Source organism: Rhinoraja longicauda, chromosome 6 (assembly GCF_053455715.1).
Source record: "Rhinoraja longicauda isolate Sanriku21f chromosome 6, sRhiLon1.1, whole genome shotgun sequence".
In the NCBI taxonomy this organism is placed as follows: domain Eukaryota; kingdom Metazoa; phylum Chordata; class Chondrichthyes; order Rajiformes; family Arhynchobatidae; genus Rhinoraja; species Rhinoraja longicauda.
Window position 1 is genome coordinate 73158032 of NC_135958.1, and position 25015 is coordinate 73183046.

Sequence of the window (25015 nt, forward strand, 5' to 3'; positions counted from 1 at the left end):
CAGTCCCTCTCCCTCCCACCCCTACTCTCCCCACCCCCCCATTCCCCACCACCACCCTTTCCCCACTCTCTCCTCCCCCAGCCCCTCTCTCCTCCCCAGCCCCACTCTCCCCACCCCCCTTTCCCCCACCACCCCCCTTCTTCCCCCACTCTCTCCTCCCCCAGCCCCACTCTCACTCTCCCCCCTCTCCTCCACACCTCTCTCCTCCCCAACCCCGCTCCTCTCCTCCCCCACCCTCACTCCCCCTACCCTCACCCTCCCCTCCACCCCATTCTCACTGTCCCCCTCCGCCCACTCTCCCTCTTCCCCACCCCCACTGTCCCACTTCCCCCTCACCCCCACTCTCTTCCCCCCACCACCACCACCCTTCCACCCACACCCCTCTCCTCCACCCCCTTTCACTCTCTGTCCCCTTCCCCCTCACTCTTCCCTGACCCCACTGTCCCCCTTCCCCCCCACCCCCACTCTCTTCCCCCCACCACCAACCCCTCCCCCACTCTCCCTTCCCCCCCACCACCACCCCCTCCCCCGCTGTCCCCCTCTCCAGTCCCACCCTCCCCCCCTCCCCCTCCCCCCACTCTCTCCTCCCCCACCCCCAACTCTCACTCTCCCCCCACCCTCCCGCATCCCCTCCCCCCCCCCTGCCCCGAGCGGGAGAGGCGACGGCGACTGCACTTCCCGGCGGGGTTGAGGGCGTGCGAGGGGGGGGGCAGCAGCAGAGTTCTCGTCACCCCGCAAGCTCATTGGCAGGCGCTCCCGTCAGTCGGGCAAGTGCCGCATACCCCCCCCCCCCCCCCCCGAGCGGGAAAGGCGACTACACCTCCCGGCGGTCAGCGCTGCCCGACCTGAGGAATGTCAGACGCGACTCCTCCCCACTCGCCCTCCCCTACCCCCACTCTCCCTGCCCCCACCTCTGGTGACGTCATCGCACAGCACTTTGAAAAAGGTGTTTAGAAATGAAAGTTTGAAAGTTTAAAATGTCTCTAACTTAAAAAATATAAGACCAATTTAAACAAAACCTGTTATAAACAGTCGCCAGGACAGTGGTGACTAAGGTGGAGCTAAAATTGTGGCACTATGGTTTACTGTTGTGGCTGCAGGTCCACATGTTATATATATATCTGCATGAATTGTACCGGGGAGGGAGGGGCGCGAGCTCATCTCACAGTCGCAGGGGTCCCATTGTCATGTCACATGCTGAAGACCTTCAATAAATCGGTTAGAAATGAAATGATTTAACTTTAAAACCTCTCTAACTTAAAAAATATATGACCAATGAACTTGTTAACTGCACTGGCAGCGAGAGTGTTGATTAAGGTGGTGCAAAAATTGTGGCGCTACGGTTTACCGTTTTGCCAAAATCACAGATAGGTACGGATATATATATATATATATATAAATATATATTATTATTATCTATTCTTATATACTAAAACTCAGATCTTGTGTGTATATATATATATATATATATATATACACACACAAGATCTGAGTTTTAGTATAGAATAGATAATAATAATAATACAGGAATAGAGATAGATAGATGGTAAAAAACTAATTGTATGGACCTCCTTACCTCTTTCATCAAGCAAATGTTGTTTTATATCTAAGCAGCGATCTGTGATACCTTTTGGTGAGTCAGACTTATAAATAAATTCGTACTCCATTATATTGTCACGTTTGACTGCATACTTATAAGGATGTTGTTTTTTAATCTTGTCTTTATGAACAGAATGGCACCCTTTAATGAAGTATCCATGTTCTCCTAAATCCCTGTTGAAGTGAAGCATAAATAATTTATAATAATTGACCCAAAAGAATCAAATAATTTAAATGTAATTAATCTCATTTTTTTGGAAATAAAGTACAAATCAAAACAGTAAGCAATAAAAGCAGAGAGTTATACAGAGCAAGAATCAAAATATATGTGGGCAGAGGTGAGGGAAGTGTTCTTTTCGATTTTAGATGGTTATATAAACTTAAAGCAGCAAATATTTTGAGCTATAATTAATTTTTGTGCTCCACTCAAGAATAAAAATAAATTATAATAATTAATCCATTGAAGGACGTATTGCGGCATCAACCACTTAATTTAGGTAATTCATAGATCCACTGGTATCACAGATGAATGACGTTGAATAGTTATCTTTCTGTTCTCCAACATTGTGCATGAGAAACTATGATTAACAACAAATGAATATATATATTTTTTTTTTAAACATGCAAATTCAAATTTAATTAAATATGCAAAACATTCTTAGATTAAGAAGGCAGTACAGATGATATGCAAACTTACAGAGCAGCATGATCCCAGACAACTATACTTGCAATGTCTGCAACTGGAAAGTCAATGAGCTCACAGTGAGCATGGAGAATGCAGAACTGGATGACGAATGCGGTAATGGAGCTCCCAGAAACACAGATATAAACAAGGTTGATATGTTTTTATGAAATAGAAATTATGCTTGGCAAATCTTTGAGTTGTTTGACGTTCTAACTAGGATATCAAACAAAGGGGAAGCTCTGTTTGTCATGCGTTTGAATTTTCGGAAGGCATTCAATAAGATGTCATCTGAGAATTGGGGTAATGCATTAGGTGGAGTTGACTAACATCCAGAGTTGTGTCAAATGAACAAGTTTATGATCAGCTGAATTCATCATTGAGTTCAACCATGTTGCATTGACAGGCTGGGGGGGAAAAGCTGATAAGAACTGAAATCCCATTCAACTGAAGGGGTCACTGATTCTGGGGAAAAATTAGTTAAATTATTTACTCATCTGACTTTATTTTAATATTTTTATTTATTTGCTTACAATTTAAGGACTTTTAAAACTTTTTATCTAATTGCTTTCAGCAATCCATGAGTCAGCAAGTCTATTTATGTGTGCTGAAGGTGCCCAAGACATGGAGAGATCAAAAACTAGCACCATCATGATCAATGCAATTCCTTCATCAGTTAAGTGATACAAGCCTAAATATGCAAACATACTCTGCATTATTCTTAAAGTCAAAAAGATTTCAAACAAAAATATAACCCTGCCAGAAAAGGACTCAAGCAATTAAAACTCTTAATCAAATGCAAACTTACTTAGTTACATTCATTTCCAATATGTTTGTATCCCAGTTATCAGCAAGACTTCCTGATTTAATAACTACTTTATCTTCATTTGGATTGAATTTAAAATCTTTTGACAGTATTGCATGGAAGTAAATGGTAACCGTTTCTTCAGGTTTTAAATTTGTGTAACTGCAGATTTAAAACAACAAGTTTATTACAAAAAAAATCATAGTAATACTTGATAAGTCAAAACATATTTGATGATTCTATATTAGTACCATTTCACCTTTAGACAATTTTGTTTCCATTTATTACAGTGGTTTTAAAAATAAATTGATATTATATCAGAAACTATGATTACTGCAGATGCTGGAAATATAAAACAAGAACAGTAAATGCTAAAAGTATTCAGAGGGTCAGGCCACATCTGTGGGAAGAGAGTCAACGTTTCAGGTTGGAGATTCTTCATCAGAACTTTAATCAAGGTGTCTGACCCGAAACATTGACTCTGTTTCTCGACTCGCACTTGCAACCTGTCGCGAAGAGTGTTATAAAATAAAACTATCTGAACTCAACTGGTCACACATATTGCAGGCTTTCAAAGTGGTGATGACAAGCAAGACTAGAGTTCTTTGGAATATGGAAAGCTGGCAGTAGTCATTATTTCAAATTATTTGCGAAAGAGAATAACGACAGTTACCCAAGAAACAGGCTAAGGATAAATGTAAACATGGTTGATCGTTATAACAACTAGCAATGAGAAAGTGGAAGAATTGTAAATGCAAGAGGCCATGAAAGCAAGAAGACATGTTGAATTAAACAAAAAAAAGCTAATAGGTTGCTACTAACAACAAAGTAAGACCTAATAAATAAAATGCAACATTAAGAGGTATAGGCAAGCATTGCAGAAAATAATCCAAAAGGAAAAAATCCATAAGGTGGTCCAGAAGGAGGAAAATTAGAGGAAAAAACAGTGCCTCAAATACCTCCTGCTGGCCAAAGCAGGTAATATTGATACAACCTGACATTAAAACTTTTAACGGAAAATCCACCTAAACAAAATTCAAAATTACAGGATGTGAGATGAAGGACAGGAAGTTTACTCAACTAAAACCCTGCAAAATTTAGCATTAAAAATAGTCATATACCTATCAACGCAATAATTCTTTTCCCACCTTAAGCCAGAAGTCTTTTCCTTTGAATATTTTTTTAGCTGTCTTTCTTCCTTCCTGCTTAATAATTTGTTATCTTCATCAGCACTATTGCTTATTGTTGTCTTTGACAATTCCTTGTTACTTCCTTGCTTTGGGCTTTCCGATGGTTTATCAATATGTTTTTCTTCCACAGTCCTGTTTTTCTCACTCTGTTGAAGCTGTTTCTTTTCATTATCAGTTCTGGAATCTTCACCCTAGAAGGCACCAAAGACAGCATAGTGTAAGAAAATAACTGCAGATGCTGGTACAAATCGAAGGTATTTATTCACAAAAAGCTGGAGTAACTCAGCAGGTCAGGCAGCATCTCAGGAGAGAAGGAATGGGTGACATTTCGGGTCGAGACCCTTCTTCAGACTGATGTCAGGGGGGGCGGGATAAAGGAAAGATATAAGTGGAGACAGGAAGATAGAGGGAGAACTGGGAAGGGGGAGGGGAAGAGAGGGACAGAGGAACTATCTAAAGTTGGAGAAGTCAATGTTCATACCGCTCGGCTGCAAGCTGCCCAGGCGAAAGCATGTGACTTCTGAAATGCCTTCCCTTGCCTGATGTTTTCAAACTTACATATTTTTATCAGGATCAGTAGCCTTTACCAGTTCAGTTTGAGTTCTCTAATGTTTCTGTGCTTTGTCCAAGGTGGACCACCTTGTAATAATATCATGGTCATCATCTACCAAAGTAAAAAGATCAAACCCCACCTCAAACAAGCCACCTCTTCCACATGGGCCTTGCCTTCCTCACTGTTAAGTTTCTAAAGCAATTACTGATGTCACTGCTTTCCAAGCATAATTGAAAGAAATGACAGTAACACATGATTATACATGAGAAAACATTGGCTTTGTTAGAGGATCCTTAAATAGAAACTACCGTACACTGGAATCCCAGAAATGCTCAATTTGCATATATGCCATTTGCTTTTGTAGTTCTCTTTATGACTTGATAAAGTACCTTTTAACAGACTTTTGGCAAAAAGTGAGCGTATGGAATTGAGGATAAATTAATGGTCTAGCAAAGAATTTGGCCTAGTGGAATGAGAGGAATTATTGGTACACAAATTGGCAGGACATTATAACATTTTCACAAATAGCAAAGATGTTAGGTAGGAAATTACTATATCCGAGTTTGTCAATGACACAGGATACGCAGCAACGAAAGCTGCATAGAGCGAATAATTACTTTTAAAAATATATCAAATTAGAATGAGCAAAACGGTAGTAAATAGATTAGCGTGGACAAATGAAAAACAAATGGGCAGCTGCAAAAAGAATAAAAAATATTCCCTAAATGGTGAGAAGTCAGCATTTATCCAGCTGCACCCATTGACTGAATGCATTGTGCTATTGGAGCTGCTGATAAATTTGCTATGCAGTATCTCTGATGTTGAAGACATTGTGAACAGTATGTTTAGTGAGCTAGTCAAAATCCTCACCCACTAAAGAACCTGCTGAGAATCATTACCCAATATATCTTTCTACATATTTTAGTGTTTATATTATTAAAATTATCCTCAAGGTAGTTGAAGGAAATGCATGAATAGATTAGGTGAAGCACCAAAGATTGACCAGACATTCTTACAACATGCCTTAGCTAGAATCCCAGTTCTAAGGGGGAAAAGATGAAAACTTTTTTTTTTTAAATAATTTACTTTCCCTGTTGAGATATTAGGCCAGTTGAAAACTGAAATTCTTTTTTTTTTCTGTTTAATCGAGCTCCTTACAATAGTTTCACGCCATTGTTATTTGAAATATATAACAGTATATAAAATGGCATATTTGCACAAATTACTATTTTGATATAAAAACAATTTATTTATGAAAACAATGTCATTAACCTTAGTAAGTGGAATGCTCTCTTCCTTCTTTGTGTTCAGTTGGTTGCAAATCTTTTCTTTGCTGGCTCCTGTACACCCAAGGTCACTTCCAGCATTATCTTTTGCAGCTTCTGATTTGCCTCCAAAGACGTCCTTTGCAGATTCAACATTATCATTTTTCTCCTTTTGTTTTTCCAGGGTTAAGATTATACCCTCCTTTGAATCAGTTGACTTGTTCTTCTTTGGGTGAGGTGCTGGCTTCTCTACAGTGGCTCCAGCACCTTGATCTTTGTTTTCATTGGGTGCAATACCACTTTTGGATGATTTCAAGTCTGGATTTGGCTCTTCTTTGACTGAACTGTAACTATCTGGCATTTGATTATTGTGCCCTGACTTGGTGGGATGGCCATCACCTACGGCACTTTGTAGATCATCATTTCTACTGGTAGACTTTTGAAAATTGCCCACATCTTCAGTGTCAGCAAAATAATCAGTGGTTTTATTATCAATTTTGCTGTGTTGTGTTGTTTCAGTGTCCGTATGTTCACTTTCTGAAGGAATCTGCTCAAGATGAGAAGTCGAGGTAGTCTCTTCACATGTATCAGTTAGACTCTGTTTATTCAGTTTTTTTCTCTGCTTGTAAAACAACAATAACAGTCAGATCATATGAATGACAGTTATCGGTATCATGTCTACTGGATTTCAAAATTCCATTCCCCTTCCAAAACACAAGCTGCAAAAAAATGTTTTTCTAACAATATTGTTAATTAGAAAACTGCACAAATAAAACATGGTTAAAGGGTACATATTCAATTGTATTCAGTGTGGCACTGATACCAGCCTAATATACACACAATATCTGAACGTAGTGAACATTTTTCCATTTTGCTCCAATGCAATGTTTTACTGCACTTTGATAACCATGAAAAAACTTAAAGAATGTATTTATTAATTTATCCATAGCTAGTAAAACATGGATGATATATTGTTGAATTCTAGATGTCAAAGTGTATTCTCTCCTATTTTAAGTTAAATAGACAATAAATCTATTTAACTCATACAAGTAATTAACTTTTCAAATTTTCAACTGAATAATATGCTTCTTATCAATTCATTTTACAGATGTGGGCCTCACTGGGAAGGCCAGTATACTGTCAACCCTAACTCTCTTTAAACTGTCTTTATTGGGTCACTGGGAAAAGAATTGGGATGATCATTTTAGTGTATTATTGCCCCAGCATTTTAATACATACGTACAGGAATTTGCAGGAATTACATAAACTTTGCATGGGTTGTAAATTATGATATGCTATGATGCCCACTTACGAAACCAGCTATGATGACAACAAGGCAGGCACAAAAGAGCTTATAACTAAGAGATTTTTTAAAAATAACATAGAATTAAAATAGCAAAGAGGAAGTATTAACAATGTCTTGATCCTCAGCTCCCCAGGCCCTGATCTTGCTAATTAAGAATGCATTATGATGCATAACTATAATCTAAAACACTGACAAGCTTGACACATTTTACAGCAAACCAGCTTTTCAGACCAAACTAAGGTCTGTAAATGCCATGTTGAAACAAAGTCTACAGTTATGAAATCATAGAATTGTTTAGTTAATTGACATCTCAGCACATTCTCTTCAAAGGTGCTATCCAATGAGTACCTCTATTACAGGTTATCCTTAATCTCGGTACTTTTTTTCGTTTTCAAGTGTAACTCTAATTCCCTTTGGAAGGTATAACTGAATGCAAGGAAAGCAACTTGCATTCATTTGGAGTATTTAACATAAATAAGAAATCTTTAAGGTAGACACAAAATGCTGGAGTAACTCAGCGGGACAGGCAGCATCTCTGGAGAGAAGGATTGGGTGACCCGAAACATCACCCATTCCTTCTCTCCAGAGATGCTGCCTGTCTTGCTGAGTAACTCCAGCATTTTGTGTCTACCTTCGATTTAAACCAGCATCTGCAGTTCTTTCCTACATAAGAAATCTTTAAGCTTTTCTCAGGAGGAAACAGAAAAGTTGACACTGAGCCATAATGAAATATTATAAGTGGATCAGAAGCTCAATTGGAAGTAGGTTTGAAGATACATTTTAAAGAATTAGAGGGTTTTCAAAATTGAATGCAGATCTTGGAGCCTGGGTAGCCTTGGGTGTGGTGTTGAATTGAAGGAACCTGATAGCTCAAGATAAAAGGAGGTATGCCTAGTGAGTTACAGAGATAGGGAAGGTGGGGCCAAGATGGAATTTGAAATCAGGAAAGACAGGTTTACAACTTAAGTAGTGATAAAAGTAATAACATGATGAGAGACCTAGATGAAGGGTATTCAGGGTTTTTTCTTAGGATGGAAATGTCAAATATGAGAGGGTATAGGGTAAAAGTTAAAGAGGGAATGTTTACAGGTGATGTACAAGACAGATTTCTTAAACACGACAGTTGCAAATGCCCGGATATGCTGCCTGGCAAGCTGGAAGATAAGAGACTTAATAGCAACATTTACGAGGCATCTAAACAGACATCTGAACAGGTAGGGAACAGACCAAATACAGGCAGATGGGATTAGTTTAAACTAGACCAAGTGGACCCGTTGGGCCCAAATCTCTCCTGCATTGGTGCAGCACCCTCTCCTCCCCCCCTCCCCTCTCCTCCATCCCCCTCAACCCCCCCTTATCCTCCCTCCCCTCTCCTCCCCCCTCCCCTCTCCTCCCCCCCTCCCCTCTCCTCCCCCTCCTCCTCCATCCCCCTCAACCCCCCCTTATCCTCCCTCCTCCCCCTCCCTAGGAGATAGATTTAAAGTTTAAAATGTGAATAACTTTAACAATATAACACCGATTTCAATGAAACTTCTTCCATTAGCACCAAAGGGACGATGGTGAGCAAGGTGGGCCTAAGATTGTTGTGCTATCCTGTACCATTTTGGCTGTAGTTCAGGAATAAATAAACAAAACAAGTTTTAGTATATAGATTGGCATCACGATCGGAGCAAACATGACGGGCCAAAGGGCAGGCCCTGTTTTGTATTGTTCTAGGTACAACTGATATTGGCTATCGAGCGCAGATTGAGTTGAGAATATAATTTGTCATAATATAGGCAGCAGAATTTGAAATTATTTCAAGTTTATGGAGTTGGAAGATGGGAGTCTGGCCAACACTGGTCGTCCACAGATAACAAAGTCAAGAACGCATCCATCAGCACCAGACAAGCTGAGGCAAGATCAGCAATTGTCAGACTCTCAACAAAGGTTCTCATCTCCTTTAGATCTTTATCTATTGCCTTAAATCTGCTACCTCCAATTACTGACCCATATGTCATTTTCTCCCTACATCATTTATCAAGAAACAGAATTTCAAACCTTCCCTTTATTTTTCCTGATCTACACAGTAAATAGAAGGGCCTTTGGAGAGACCACAAGGTGCAGGTACAGTTCCATGAAAGTGGCGACTCAGGTTGCTAAGGAGTCATTTGGCACCCTTGCCTTCAGGAGCATTAAATTAAGATTATTTTCCCAATTGTAAACATTTTTGAGAGGTGATGTTTTCTTATCTTTCTTATGCCAGGTATCTCTATCAAATGCTTATATCGTTAATATGATGCCACATATAAGGAACTTAATTTAATTTAGTTTAGTTAATAGATACAGCATGGAAACAGGGCCTTTGGCACATCGAGTCCACGCCAACTATTGTTCACCTGTTCACACTAGTAATGTTATCCCACTTTCTCATCCACTCCCTGCAAACAATGGTCAATTTACTTTTTATAGAGGCCAATTAACCTACCAACGCACATGTCTCTGGGATGTGAGAAGAAACTAGAACACCCGGGGAAACACACCCACAGGGAGAACATGCAAACTCTACACAGACAGCACAGCACCCGAGGTCAGAATCGATCCCAGTTCTCTGCCGCTGAGAGGTAGCAGCTCCACTATCTGTCCCACTATGTCCCCCTGATGCAAACCGAAAATAAATCATCTTCCAAAATCATAGACCAAACCGCATGGAAATAGGCACTTCGGCACAACTTGTCCATGCCAACCAAATTACCTGAAATTGTGAAACTAATTGTATATTTAGCCATCTACCTTCTTTTGCAGCTTGCAAGTTTCATGTTCAGTTCCTCTTTTGGGTGTCAGGACTGGATTTTGGTCACTCTGCATTTCACAGGCATTCTCTGTTTGCTGTAAAGACTCTTCACTCTCACCGGCTGGCTGAATGGTGGACGACACCTCCAGATGAACATTCTCTGATGTTAATAAATTTGGAACTTCAGTCTTCTCATCAGCTTGTGCCATCATTGCTTTAGGTAATTAAAAGTGAAGGAGATCCAAACCACAAAAAAATGAAAATCGCAGTTGAAATAAATCTTACTGGTATAAGCTTAACATTTCATTTTCCTACTAACAAGGTAAATAAAACAAGGAGGTGCAAGGTAAAGGAAGGTAAATAAAATTCCACGGTCGGATGAATTTCTAAGAACACACCTCAAACTTCCATAATGCCCTCCATAATATTTGGGACAAAAGACCCATCATTTATTTATTTGCCTCTGTACTCCAGGAGGTACAGGGAGGTGGAGGTATAGGTGGAGGTACAGCCGGAGGTACAGGTGGAGATACAGGTGGAGGTGACGGGCGCCCCCCGGGCCGGGCGAGAGCCGTGGCGCGAGCACAAACAACGCGGCGTCGTCGTCACGCGCGCCAACGGCCGGCGGGGAGAGCGCGCGGCTGAGGGAGGGAGGCCGTACGCTGCTCAAGCGCCGTGCGGCGCCGACACGGTCTCTCTCACGCACGCACACTTCCCTACTCCTCCCCTTCTCTCTCTCTTCTACCATCCCTTCTTCCACCTGCCATCTCTCCCTCCCCCCTTTCTCCTTCTTTCCTGACTCTCTCCCTCCCCCCCTTTCGCCTTCTTTCCTGACTCTCTCTCCCCCGCCAACCCCTTTCCCTCCACCACTCCTTTTTCCCTCTACCGCCCCTTCCCTCCGCCAGTTCCTCACCCCTTTCCTTTCCCTCCCCGGCCTCACCCCTTTCCCTCCCCGGCCTCACCCCTTTCCCTCCTCTCTCCCCCCTTTCCCTCCTCCCTTCCAGCTTCTATCCGCAAGAGACCCCAACGACGGCGGGCGCTGTTAATGTCGCAGCAATCCTTGTTTACAAAACAGTCGGGGGAAGAAAGCTGGATGAAATAAACGTGGCAACTGACCTGGGACTGTCCCTGAGCAGCCCGGGCCTGGGATCCGGCCCCCGTGGCCGTGGGGTTGCAGGAGGACGCCGCAGCCCCCGCCGTGTCCTGGAGACCAGTCCACTCACCGCCGATGCTCTGATCCTCTGCTCTGCTCTGCTGCATCGGGTGTTGTTTTCGTTTTTATCACTCGACGTCCAAATCTTACTTTCACTTTTTAATTTCCGAGAAATCAGATTTTGAGTTTGCATCTTGGTGGTGTTGTTTCAGTTTCGTAAATTATGTTATTGCGACTTGAACGACGAAGCATTTAAAATCCCACAGACATGGTATCTCGAGTAAAACGCAGTGTTGGTGTAACAGCAGGACTTCTCCATTTCAATGACAACTATGACATTTCCTTCTCACAATACTTTGAGGAAATATAGTCACGCAGCAGAGAAACAGGCCCTTCGGCCCAACTTGCCCATACTGACTAAGATGTCCCATCCACATTAGTCCCACCTGCCCTCATTTGGCCCATATCCCTCTAAAACTTTCCTATTTGTGTACCTGTCTGAATGTCTTTTAAATGTTGTTTAGTACTTTCCTCAACTACCTCCGGCAGCTCGTTCCATATACCCATCACCCTCTGTGTGAAAAAATTGCCCTATCAGGTCCCTATTAAATCTTTCCCCTCTCACCATAAACCAACATCCTCTGGTTCTTGATTCCCCAACTCTGGGTAAAAGACTGCGGATTCACCGTATCCCCCTCATGATCTTATACACTTCAAAACTACCAGCAGCAGCACAAGGGAATCCACCAGTCCCTCTCCCAACAGCTCCCTGAAAATGGCAACACAAGTAGATAGAGTGGTACAGAAGGTGTATGGCATTGAAGAAGGGTCTTGATCTGAAACGTCACCTATTCCTTCTCTCCAGAGATGCCTCCTGTCCTGCTGAGTTACTCCAGATTTTTGTGTCCATCCTTGGTTTAAACCACCATCTGCAGTTCCTTCCTACACCGGTGTATAGCATGCTTGCCTTCATCAGTCAGGGTATTGAGTAAAAGGGTCTACCATTTTACAAGGGTCAACAACCAGAGGACATATAATGAAGATATGGCAAAAGAGACGAGGAGAAAACTTTGTACTGTAGTGGCCTGGCGGAGGCCAGAGAAAAGGCAAGACGCCAGGCCTGATCCGCCACAGTACAGTGATTTAATGGAAACTGAAGGCATTGTCCAGAGGAATGGTGTAATGGCAGAATCAATTGTGATGTTCATAAAAAGGTACCTTAATTGCTTTTGCTTGTTGCCTGCAGTGAGCCAAACATCTTGATGTTTTCTGTAATCCGTTCTTCAGAAAAGAGCTCTGGGAAGCACATAAATCGAACATCTAATTGAACACAGCAAAATAATACAAAGTGCCGGAGTAACTCAGCAGGTCTGGCAGCATCTCTGGAGATACATGGATCGGCAATGTTTTGTGTCAAGACTCTTCTTTAGACGTAGTAACCAGCATCTGCATTTCTTTGTTTCTATAGCAAAATAAAGCCTGAAAGCCTTTGTTTTTTAGTTAGAAACTATTTGGGAGCAAAAGTCTTGTCAACAATGGAGCATTGCAAGCAAGTGGTTATTCCCAATGTAACATTCATCAATGATGTTGCCTTTGTAAATCTGTTTTGAAACCATTCAATTTATCGTAAAATTATATCTTATATAAAATCCTGGAAAGAGAAAGCATTCAGGAAACCAAAACTGCTAAATTAGTTGTTTCGCTCTGAGTCCTGGGGAAGAATCATTGAAACCTAATTGCTTAATTACTTGAATGGAAATTATTCACCAATTGACAACTTACAGGAAAGAAGTGATGGCCTTCAGTTTGCAGAGGATGTTTACAAGCTTTTGCAGAACTGAAAATTGCAGCGTGCAGAAAGATTGGATAAGCCAGGGTGGTTTCCTTTGCCTGACCTGCTGAGTCACTCCAGCACTGTGTTTAACTGAAGATTCTAATTAGCAGTTCCTTGTGTCTCCATATCTGGATCTCTTAACCTGACAGGGTGATGGAGGCAGAAACCCCCCCATATCACACTTAAACAGTAATTGGGGATGCGTGTCTGAAGATGAGGTGGAACCAGAGGGTGAAGGTGGGATTTAGCTGAGAGGCTCTTCTTGGACCCCCATAAACACAATGGGCTGAGGAGCCCCATTTTGACTCGTATGATTTCTGTGAATCAACATAGAAATAAGGTAATACACAACTGTAATTGCACAACAAATAAGCCAAATGTACATCAAAAAAAGAGTGAAGGTCGACACAAAATGCTGGAGTATCTCAGAGCATCTCTGCAGAAAAGGAAGAGGTGATATTTCAGGTCGATACCCTTCTTCAGACTGAGAGTCAGGGCAGAGGGAAACTAGAGGTATGAAAAGGTACAGAACAAATCGTAGCTGGCACTGATGACCAACGAAAGGTGGAGCCCACAATGGTCCATTGTTGGCTGTGGAAGAGGAGACAATGAAGGTGAAGAAGCTGTGGCTTTGGGTTGATATGACAATGCTTTGAAGCTGAGCTAGTCCAATGCTTTGTACCTCTGCTGAGGATTTGAGTTTAGGAGCAAGAAGGTCCTACTGCAGTTGTACAGGGCCCTGGTGAGACCATACCTGGAGCATTGTGTGCAATTTTGGTCTCTTAATTTGAGGAAGGACATTATTTCTATTGAGGGTGTGCAGCGTAGGGTCACCAGGTTAATTCCCAGGATGGTGGGACTGACGTATGATGAAAGAATGTGTCGACTGCGATTGTATTCGCTGGAATTTAGAAGGATGAGAGGGGATCTTGTAGAAACAGATAAAATTCTTAGAGGGTTGGACAGGGTAGATGCAGAAAAAATGTTCCCGATGTTGGGGGAGTCCAAAACCAGGGGTCACTGTTTAAGAATAAGGGGTAGGCCATTTACGACTGAGATGAGGAAAAACTTTTTCACCCAGAGTTGTGAATTTGTGGAATTCTCTGCCACAGAAGGCAGTGGAGGCCAATTCACTGGATGTGTTCAAGTGAGAGTTAGATTTAGCTCTTTGCCCTAAGGGAATCAAAGGATATGGGGAAAAAGCCAGAACGGGGTACTGATTTTGGATGATCAGCCATGATCATATTGAATGGCAGTGCTGGCTTGAAGGGCCGAATGGCCTACTCCTGCACCTATTTTCTATGTTTCTATATTTCTCTGAGGGTCGCCATCTCGACGTGGCGGAGAAGCTTGTGTGTGCCTAAGATCCTGAGAGCTAAACTGTCTGGAGCTATGGTCCTGGCACCGGTCAGATGAAGAGGGAGGTTCCGAACAAAGTGCAGCCTAAGAAGAATACCTCAACAAAGAAACACATGGTATGGTGGCTGAGCGACAGGTGAAGCACCACAGTGGCTGAGAAAGGGGAAGAAGGCTGCAGCAAGGAGAAACTCCCAATCATCCATGCCATTTTAACTGGGTCTGTGTCAGGAATGTGCGGTGGCTGTCCATGCTCCAGTCTCCCCACACTGAAAAGTAGCGTGCACAGGCATCCACCGAAAGGACACTTTTTTGACGGCACTGGGCCTCTACTCGCTGGAATTTAAAAGGATGAGTGGGGACCTCATTGAAACTTACCGAAAAGTGAAAGGCCTGGATAGAGTGGAGAGGATGTTTCCACTAGTAGGAGAGTCTATGACCAGAGGTTATGCCTCAGAATTAAAGGACATTCCTTTAGGAAGATGAAGAGGAACTTCTTTAGTCAGAAGGTGGTGAATCTGTGGAATTCATTGCCACAGCAGGCTGTGGACTCCAAGTCAACGGATATTTTTAAGGCCGAGATAGATAGATTCTTGATTAGTACAGGTGTCAGGGGCTATGGGTAGAAGGCAGGAGAATGGGGTTAGGAGAGAGAGGGGCTATGGGTAGAAGGCAGGAGAATGGGGTTAGGAGACAGAGATAGATCAGCCATGATTGGTGGAGTAGACATGATGGGCCGAATGGCCTAATTCTGCTCCTATCTCTTATGACATTACAATAAATTCTGCCGCTCCAGGATTGGCCTGCCTCTTTAGCCATCTCAAGATCCACAAAAAGGACCCTCCAGGAGAACAATCATACATAACAGTGATATCTGATGGCAATACATCCAATACTGTTGATTTATCCCAGAACTTGCAGAACATTATCTGAGAAATAGTAGCGGAGTTCCTACCTACATTCATCTTACACCATTGGCTTAACCAACATTTCTCAAGCAACATTAATAAAAACAAATGTATTGATCCTTGTTTTACCATGTTTTGCTATGTGCAATTTCACAGCCTTCTTAATAGAGTATTTGATTAGCTATAAAGAATTTGGGACCACCAGAGGTCATGAATATAAAATTACTCATACTTTATTTTATCTTGATATCAGGATTGCAGATTTTAAACAAAGAAACTACAGTTGCTAAATATTGTTATTAAATGCCTCTGTGCAATCAGAGTGAAACATTGCATTTCATTGAAACTCCATCAGTATTCTGCTTTTGAGTATTATGATTTATGAGCTGCATCGTGCCAAAACAACAGGATAAGTCTGTTACTTGCCCAAGGCCATTGAACTCCCTGAGTGTTAGCATAATCTGGGTGAGGGGAGTCAGTGAATGCTGGTGTGGGACTCAGTAGCGCAGCGGTAGAGTTGCTGCTTTACAGCGAATGCAGCGCCGGAGACTCAGGTTCGATCCTGACTACGGGTGCTGCACTGTAAGGAGTTTGTACGTTCTCCCCGTGACCTGCGTGGGTTTTCTCCGAGATCTTCGGTTTCCTCCCACACTCCAAAGATGTACAGGTATGTAGGTTAATTGGCTGGGTAAAATGTAAAAATTGTCCCTAGTGGGTGTAGGATAGTGTTAATGTGCGGGGATCACTGGGCGGCACGGACTTGGAGGGCCGAAAAGGCCTGTTTCCGGCTGTATGTATATGATGATATATGATATGATACACGGAGGAGGGTAAGGCGCAGGTGGGGGAGGGTGGATGAGCCAAAGTAAAAGAGGAAGATTTAAAGAGGAAGATTTAAAGAGGAGGCATGTTTATCTTTGGAATAAAACAGCTGAAGTTTTTCATGTATTAGAATTTCTATAATCATGACCAGAGTCTGTTCACAGGATATCACCATCAATACTTCCGTTGTAGCCCATTCTTAAATGTCATTAATGTCCTTTGGGAAGGAAAATTGCTGATATATGTGTCATTAATCAAAGTTCACGTGCGTTTGATTGTTATGCAATTAATCTCTTCATTATTTGTAATTATTAACAAAATATGGTCATTTTATTCCAAGAATTTCCTTTAAGATGGCTCTGATTTTCTTTTATCTAGCGACCTCAATAGTAAATCCATGTTGGGAAATGACCATCTTGATCTGGAACAAGACTGGCACTGTTCTCTCAGAGAAAAATAGCTTTTAGTGATACACAATTGAAAGTTTTTGTATAAGCCAGGTAAACTTCTGCCTGCACTACTGTTAAAACACAAGGTGTTGGAGTAACTCAATGGATCAGACAGCATCCATGGAGGCCGTGGATAATGATTGTTTGGGTTGGGACCCTAATGTTATACCCAAGATTTCAGCACCTGCAGATCCTTGTGTCTCCTGCACTGCTGTTACATTGGAAATCAGGCCAACCACCACTCTCTGAAACCTTATCCCCAGAAGTATGTAGGCTGACTCAGATTATTTATGGCACACATGACACTTGATTGCTCATTACTACATTCAATGCAAGCAGCAGCAAATACCCACTGGCAAAATGGGGAACCTTTTTTTTAGTAAAGATGGACACAAAATGCTACACACTGCACCTATCCATTTTCTCCATTACCTGACCCGCTGAGTTACTCCAGCATTTTGTGTTTATCTTTGGAATAAACCAGCATCTGCAGTTCCTTTTTATTTTCATTAACCATTTTTTAATAATACATATAATTTATGTAGTATATGTACTATACTGATTGTTGTTCTCCTCCAGGCCAACATGTATTTAACTTAAGGATAGCGGAGTGAGGGGGTATGGGGAGAAGGCAGGAACGGGGTACTGATTGAGTGATCAGCCATGATCGCATTGAATGGCGGTGCTGGCTCGAAGGGCTGAATGGCCTACTCCTGCACCTATTGTCTATTGTCTATTGTCAAACATTAATTCTGTTCCTCTTTCCACAGCTGAGTGTTTCAAGCATTTTCCAGTGGTTGATTCCAGCAAGTTTCATGGTATTTTGGGGCTTATCTTGCACTGCTGTGTTTGGACAGCGTTTGTGGGTATCTGTACAGATCAGGCTGAAGATAATCAATACATTTGTTGACTTAGCCAACATTCTTATGTTTGGTCCGCCAAGGCCTGCTGGATTTCATCGTTGCTAACCATTTTAACTCTCTTTCCCACTCCAATACTGATCTTGTAGAAACAAGGAACTAAAGATGCTGGTTAGATAAAAACGTTCGTGATTTTACTGCTGAGTTATTACAGGAAGTTTTGAAAATGGATTCAAAGCCCTTGCTGGATCGAGCCCATAGAGCACTGAGAGCACGGCCAGGTGCTAATGCGCCTCCAAGACATTTGATTCTGAGGGTGCATAATGCTCACGTTTTAGAAGATATGCTGTCAAGAATTGCTAGTAATAGAGCTTTATCATTCCGAGGCGATGAGATTCGCATCTTCAGAGATTACCCCTTTGAGGTGGTTAAGAAAAGAGCACTGTTTAATGAGACAAGATCTATTCTTAAGAAGATCCCAGCGCTCAGATTTGGTATGTTGTATCCAGCAAAACTCCGAGTGACCTACAATCAAAAAGAATCCTTTTTTACTGACTATAATAAAGCACTGGAATTTGCTCGGGAGATCGAAAGGTCGCTGAAGGCTTGATTATGATTTTATGGCTATCTTAATTGGCAGACATTTAATTGGACTTTAAAAATATGAAAATTCAAAGATTTAAGTTTAGTGTATATACTATACGTATATTAACCGTAACTAATAATTATTAATTAAAAAAACATGTATATTTTTATTAATCATCACTAATAAGAAGTATAAGTAATATTTGATTTATGTAAACCTTACTTTGAATACTTAATTAATACACTTTAGATAGAAAAATCGATTTAATATAGACCAATTAGTTTCGGGCCTGCCCCGTTTATCTCTCTTTTTAAAAAAAAACAAAAAAAAACAAATAATAATTGTGTTAACAAACGGAGCTAGTATTAATTTTTTTTTACATCTTACGGAAGTCCTTAGATTTTTTGCCACCTTAGGGTGGCTAACACTAACTGCACTAATTGTAGTTGTAGCTTTAGTTGTCTCTTCTTTTTTCCTGCACTCTTTTAACCTTTTAGATATTGATTTTTTTTTTAGATTTAACTTTTATTATCATGTCTTTTTTCAGAAATTATATACTTTTGGGAGATATTTCCGGGAGGCACTCTACGCTGTACAAAAAATCATCCACCCCTCATTCAAGAAAAATGGTGTAGTCCGGGTGCCAGACCATTTGCTTTATTATAGACCATTTATTGGTTAAGATGCAAGATTCTATTAGGAAAACAGGGGTTAAAGGTATTACATTTTGTAGTTGGAATGTCAAGGGTGTTAATGAACCAATTAAAAGAGGTAAAGTATTTTCACATTTAAAATCTATTGATGCAGACATAATGTTCCTTCAGGAAACTCATCTAAAAAATGTAGCACATAATAGACTGAAAGGCAAATGGATTGATAAAGTATTTCACTCATCGTTTCCCTTTAAATCAAGAGGTGTTGCTATTTTAATTCGTAAGGGTATACCATTTATAAATACTTCCTCTATAGTCGACACTGAAGGTAGATATGTTATATTAGTGGGAGAACTATATTCTACAAAATTGATATTGGTGAATGTCTACGCACCAAATTTTGAGAATCCGTTATTTTTTAAAAAAATATTTAATACCATTCCAGAATTTGGACAATATAATTTGATAATTGGAGGAGATTTAAATTGTACATTAGATCCTTATTTGGATAGATCTTCAACTCAAAGGAAAATAAAATCCAAGTCGTGTGAATTATTAAACTCTTATATAAATAATGCAAATATAAAAGATGTTTGGAGGATTGATAATCCTTCAGGCCGAGAGTATTCATTTTATTCACCTGTGCATAAAACTTATTCAAGAATTGATTATTTCTTGGTGGACTCCAAACTTATTCCTTATACGTATAATTCAAAATATCATAATATTATTATATCCGATCATGCCCCTTTAACATTTAGGGTAAAACTCCAAGGAGCAACGGGGAAACAGACTAATTGGAGATTTAACCCGCAAATCTTAAATGAAAAAGCATGTTATGACTATCTTAAATCGCAATTTGAGATTTTTTTTAACGCAAATGACCTTCCTGAAACACCTGCGTCCCTGCTTTGGGAAACATTTAAAGCGTTTGTGAGAGGATGTATTATTGCTTTTCAAGCGTCTCAAAACAAGAAGAACCGAGCTGAACAGAATGACCTGGAAAGTCAGATAAGACAGTTAGACATAACAAATGCCATCGCTCCCTCTATTGAAATACATAATAAAATTGCAGTTCTCAAATATAAGTTAAATTATATCCTTTCAGCTCATATTTTAAGGCTTTTTCAATATACTAAACAAAAACATTTTGAATTTGGAGATAAACCAGAGAAATTGCTAGCACGTCAACTCCGTAAATTAGAAGATGATTCTACAATTCATAAAATTAGATCAGAAAATGGAGATTTGCTTAAACTACCTAAGGATATTAATCAGAGATTTTTGCAATTTTATCAGTCATTATATTCATCAAAAATAACAGATACTTCTGCGCAGATGCAAAAGTTTCTGCAGGAATGTAACCTTCCTGGTTTGAATGTGAGTGATAGAAATTTACTGGGCGCAGAAATAACTATGAAAGACGTTGAAGAGACTATTAAATCCATGAAAAATGGGAAGACTCCTGGCCCTGATGGCTTAAATAATGAATTTTATAAAAAATTCAGTGGTTTGATCTCTCCACGTTTGCAAACTGTATATAGTCACGCTTTTAAACAACAGAGATTGCCACAAACTCTGACTGAATCAACAATAATCCTCATTCCTAAAAAAGATAAGGATTCTGAAGACCCTGGTTCGTATAGGGCGATAGCTCTTTTAAATACTGATCAGAAGATATTAGCGAAAATCTTAGCTCAGAGATTAAGTCTAGTTATAGACAATTTGATACACCCCGATCAATCAGGCTTTATAGCCAAACGATATTCATTTTTCAATTTGAGACGCTTGTTTAATATAATTTATTCAAATAGACTATTAAATGAAGATTTAGCAATCATCTCGCTAGATGCTGAAAAAGCATTTGATCAAGTAGAATGGCCCTATCTTTTCTCAGTGATGGAAAAATTTCAACTAGGTGAAAATTTTTGTGCATGGGTGAAACTTTTATATACATCCCCAACAGCTAGAATATTAACTAATCAAATGCTGTCATCTAAATTTCATTTAGCTAGGGGTTGTAGACAAGGATGTCCATTATCACCACTTTTATTTGCCCTAATTATAGAACCACTTGCTGAGAGTATTAGATCAAATTCACATATTTATGGCTACAACACTAAACATACAACCAATAAAATTTCTTTATATGCGGATGATGTATTAATATATATTACAAAGCCAGAAATTAGCATTCCGAATTTATTAAATCTCATAACTCAGTTTGGTTCATTTTCAGGTTATAGAATTAACTGGTATAAAAGTGAAATTATGCCAATAATGGAGCATAATCCGGCCATACTTCAACAATTTCCTTTCAAAATTGCCTATGAAAAGTTTAAATATCTTGGAATTTACGTGACTAGGAAATATACTTCTTTATTTAAATCAAATTTTCCTCCTTTACTTGCTAAATTACACAGAAATATCCAATTTTGGAAAACACTTCCTATATCATTAGTTGGTCGTAGTAATGCTATAAAGATGATCTTTCTGCCACAGCTACTATACTTATTTCAAGCAATTCCGATCTACCTTCCAAAAAAGTTTTTTTTAAAAATTGATTCAATTGTTACTAATTTTATTTGGGACTACAAGACTCATAGAATAAATAAAAGACACTTATGTAAGTCTAAAATTAATGGAGGAATTGCTTTACCTAACTTTTTATTTTATTATTGGGCGGTTAATATTAAAAATATAACCTGCTGGTTGGATGATTCTGATCAACAACCGGATTGGTTAAAGATGGAGAAAGAGGATTGTTTACCATTCGATATTGGTGCGATCCTCTTAGCTCCAATAAATTTAAATAAAAAAACATATGGAGGTAATCCCATTATACATAGTGTTATCCGTACCTGGAAACAATTAAAGCTTACGTTAAAATTGAGTAAATTATCTGTTTTCCTTCCTATTGCGAATAATCCTTCTTTTAAACCGTCTGTCTTAGATAGAGGCTTTGCTCAATGGAAAAGTTATGGAATCAAAAGGGTGGGAGATCTTTATCATAAGGGAACTTTTCTTTCGTTTCAGGAGTTACAGCAGAAGTACGGATTACATGTTAATAATTATTTTAGATATTTACAACTTAGAGATTATGTAAAATCACACATGCAAGAATATAAGTTTAGAGGTCCAGAAACACTTGATGTATGCCTGAATCGACATTATAACTCAAATAAATTAATATCTTTTATTTACAATATTCTCCTTGATATTGACATTCCGTCATCAGAATCTTATAGACGAGCATGGGAGGACGAATTGAATCAATTTATAATGCAAGATATATGGGATGAAAGTTTACAACATATACATCAATGTTCATTGAATACTAGACATTCCTTAATACAATTTAAAATAATACATAGATTACATTATTCGAAGACGAAATTAAATAGGATTTTTCCTAGTATCTCTCCTATGTGTGATAAATGTCAATTTCAAGAAGCTAATTTAACTCATATTTTCGTAACTTGTATAAAAATGCAAAACTTCTGGTTGGAGATTTTTTAAATAGTTTCTAAAGTTATTAATAAAAAATTAGATATGGACCCAAAATTAATTATATTAGGATTATCAGAACATACTACAAATTTTACAGTAAGTCAGGTACATTTTCTTGATTACAGTCTAATAACTGCGAAAAAACTAATACTTAAATTTTGGAAAAAAACAATAACCCCCACAATTAAAATGTGGACTATGGAAATGACAGAGACCCTGCATTTGGAAAAAATAAGGTTTGCCTTAATCGACAAACCTGAGTTATTTTTAAAAATATGGTCTCCATTTATTGAATTTTTAGAAAAGTAAATGGGTTTGGCACAGGACTAAAATAAAAAAAAATTTAAATAAAAAGTTGAAACTTGAGTTGGGGGTTGGATGTACAGCTGTGGTTTTTGTCTCCCGGATCTACTCCTGTTAATTTTTATTGTTAGATCCTTTTTTCTTTTTTTTTAACCCTCTAAGTTTATAGTTTTATATTTTTATTTTTACTTTCTTTCTTCAAAAATTTAAAAATTGAAGCTATGTAAGAATTTTGTAACAAATGTGTTTTTTTCTTATTTCGATTTGTACATATGCTTTTCAAAAATAAAAAAAAATAAAAAATAAAAAATAAAGATGCTGGTTAATACACAAAAGGACACAAAGTACTGAAGTAACTCGACAGGTCAGGCAGCATCTTCGGAGAACATGGATAGGTGATGTTTTAGGTCAAGACCCATGTTTATCCATGTTCTCCAGAGATGTTGCCTAACCTGCTGAGTTAGTCCAGCAACTTGTGCCAATTATTTTTACAGGAAGTGCTCAAAAGCTGAACGGAAGGTTGTTCTCTAGAAGTGGAAACTTCATTTCCAGACATTACCAGTAGGTGGCGGGAGATGCTGAAATTTCCAGTAATCCACCTTTTTTACTGATAGATTCAAGATTCAAGATAGCTTTATTTGTCATCCAAAAAACAAGATTTTTGGACGAAATTCAGTCACCGACAGTCCAACAATAAAAGCATTAAAATAGGCAGATTACACAAAAAAAGCATTAAAACAGGCAAATTACACAACCCCAAAAACACACAAAAAAAAGAAACATCCATCACTGAGTCTCCTCCAGTCCTCTCCTCACTGTGATGGAAGGCCTCAATGTCTTTTCCCTTCCCCTGCCGTCTTCTCCCGCGGTCAGGTTGTTGTGGTTGCAGGCCGCGCCGGACGGTCCGCAGCGGGCCGACCCAAGCCCCGCGATCCGGGGCGGGCGAACACGCTGCCGCTGTTGCTGCACGTCGGGGCGGTCGTGGCTCCCGACATTGAAGCCCTCGCCCAGCAGAGAAAAATCCCGCGGCCTATTTTAGGCCGCGCCGGACGGTGAAATGTCCGCGACCCAAGCCCCGCGATCCGGGGCGGGCGAACACGCTGCCGCTGCCGCTGCCGCTGCCGGAGCTCCCGATGTCGGCATCCACGCGGCCCTAGCCTAAGGCGAGTCGCAGCCGCTCCCGCAGCCTCCAAAGACGGCCGGCTGCGCTGATGATAAGTCCGATCCGCGGGTTCTGCGAACCAGAGCCCTGGAGGCCGCCAGCTCCAGGAGTTGGGCCGATGGTAGGCCGCAGCAGGAACGGAGACCCGACCCAGAAAACAAAGGTCAGGTCTCCGTTCGGAAGGGACACATATTTACAATTTTACAGTTCCCCCCCTCCCCCCCACATAGTACACAAACACAAAAACACGACATCACATCGACAATTAAGACACAAAAAAACAAAACACAAAGACAAATGGACCGCAGGTAAGCCGCAGCTGCTATGGCAGCGCCGCCATTTTGGGTCATCAAATGCTGATGGTGTTCAGCATTGCCATGTGTGCTGATGTTTCAGATGGATTTGTATATACCCGCACAAGGTCACCAATGTAATGTTCCTGGCAACAACGATACCTCTCTATTTAAAGCACAGATTTAACAACCTAGCGTAGAAGCTTAACTAGTCAAACATTGACCAAGCGACCTTTTTGCTGAACTCTGTCCACCAAGGCCTGCTGGATCTCCCAGTTGCTAATCTGATCCCGATCCCATACCAATCTTTCTGATTGCTAGGGATGTAGGAAAATAACTGTAGATGCTGGTACAAATCGAGGGTATCACAAAAGGCTGGAGTAAATCAGCGGGTCAGCCAGCATCTCGGGAGAGAAGGAATAGGTGACGTTTCAGGTCGAGTCCCTTCAGACTGATGTCAGGGGAGGGGGCGGGACAAAGAAAGGATGTAGTTGGAGTCAGGAAGACAGTCCCACAGCACAATGTCATTCCCTTGCACTCACTAATGGCTGAAAGAATGTTGGTTTTATTGTGAACCATTAAGGATTGGTTTCTGTGGTCTGGACACTTTGACCGGCAATGCCTAGTCTTTATAAAAAGGAATGTCGATACAAGAGGGAGCCTGTTAGTGCTATTTTGGAAAGAGCACTATGAATCTACATTACCTTTTTTGAGCATTCCAAAACAGAATTAGGGAGATTGTTAATGCCACTTTAACACTTTAAAAAAGGAATATTTCTAGTTAAAATAAAACACAAAGTGCTTAAGAATTCAATGGGACAGGCAGTGTCTCTCGAGGACATGGATAGGGGATGTTTCTGGTCAGGACTCATCTTCAGACTGGGCGAACAGCAGGAAAAGAGGTGAGGCTGGGACAAAGCATGGCAAGTGATAGGTGAATACAGGTGAGGGGG

The 25015-nt window shown here is 40.3% G+C and overlaps 1 protein-coding gene across 1 annotated transcript in view; it reads right to left on the minus strand.

The window, feature by feature from the left end:
* The window catches only part of LOC144594596 (E3 ubiquitin-protein ligase rnf213-alpha-like), a 117918-nt gene extending 106524 nt beyond the window's left edge, over positions 1 to 11394 (minus strand). Inside the window, 6 exon segments of the mRNA XM_078401341.1 lie at positions 1577 to 1773; positions 3090 to 3248; positions 4235 to 4467; positions 6102 to 6713; positions 10173 to 10387; positions 11290 to 11394. Of these exon segments, the coding sequence (XP_078257467.1) occupies positions 1577 to 1773; positions 3090 to 3248; positions 4235 to 4467; positions 6102 to 6713; positions 10173 to 10385 (1414 nt within the window). The 5' untranslated portion in view covers positions 10386 to 10387; positions 11290 to 11394.
* Between the last annotated feature and the right edge of the window lie 13621 nt (positions 11395 to 25015).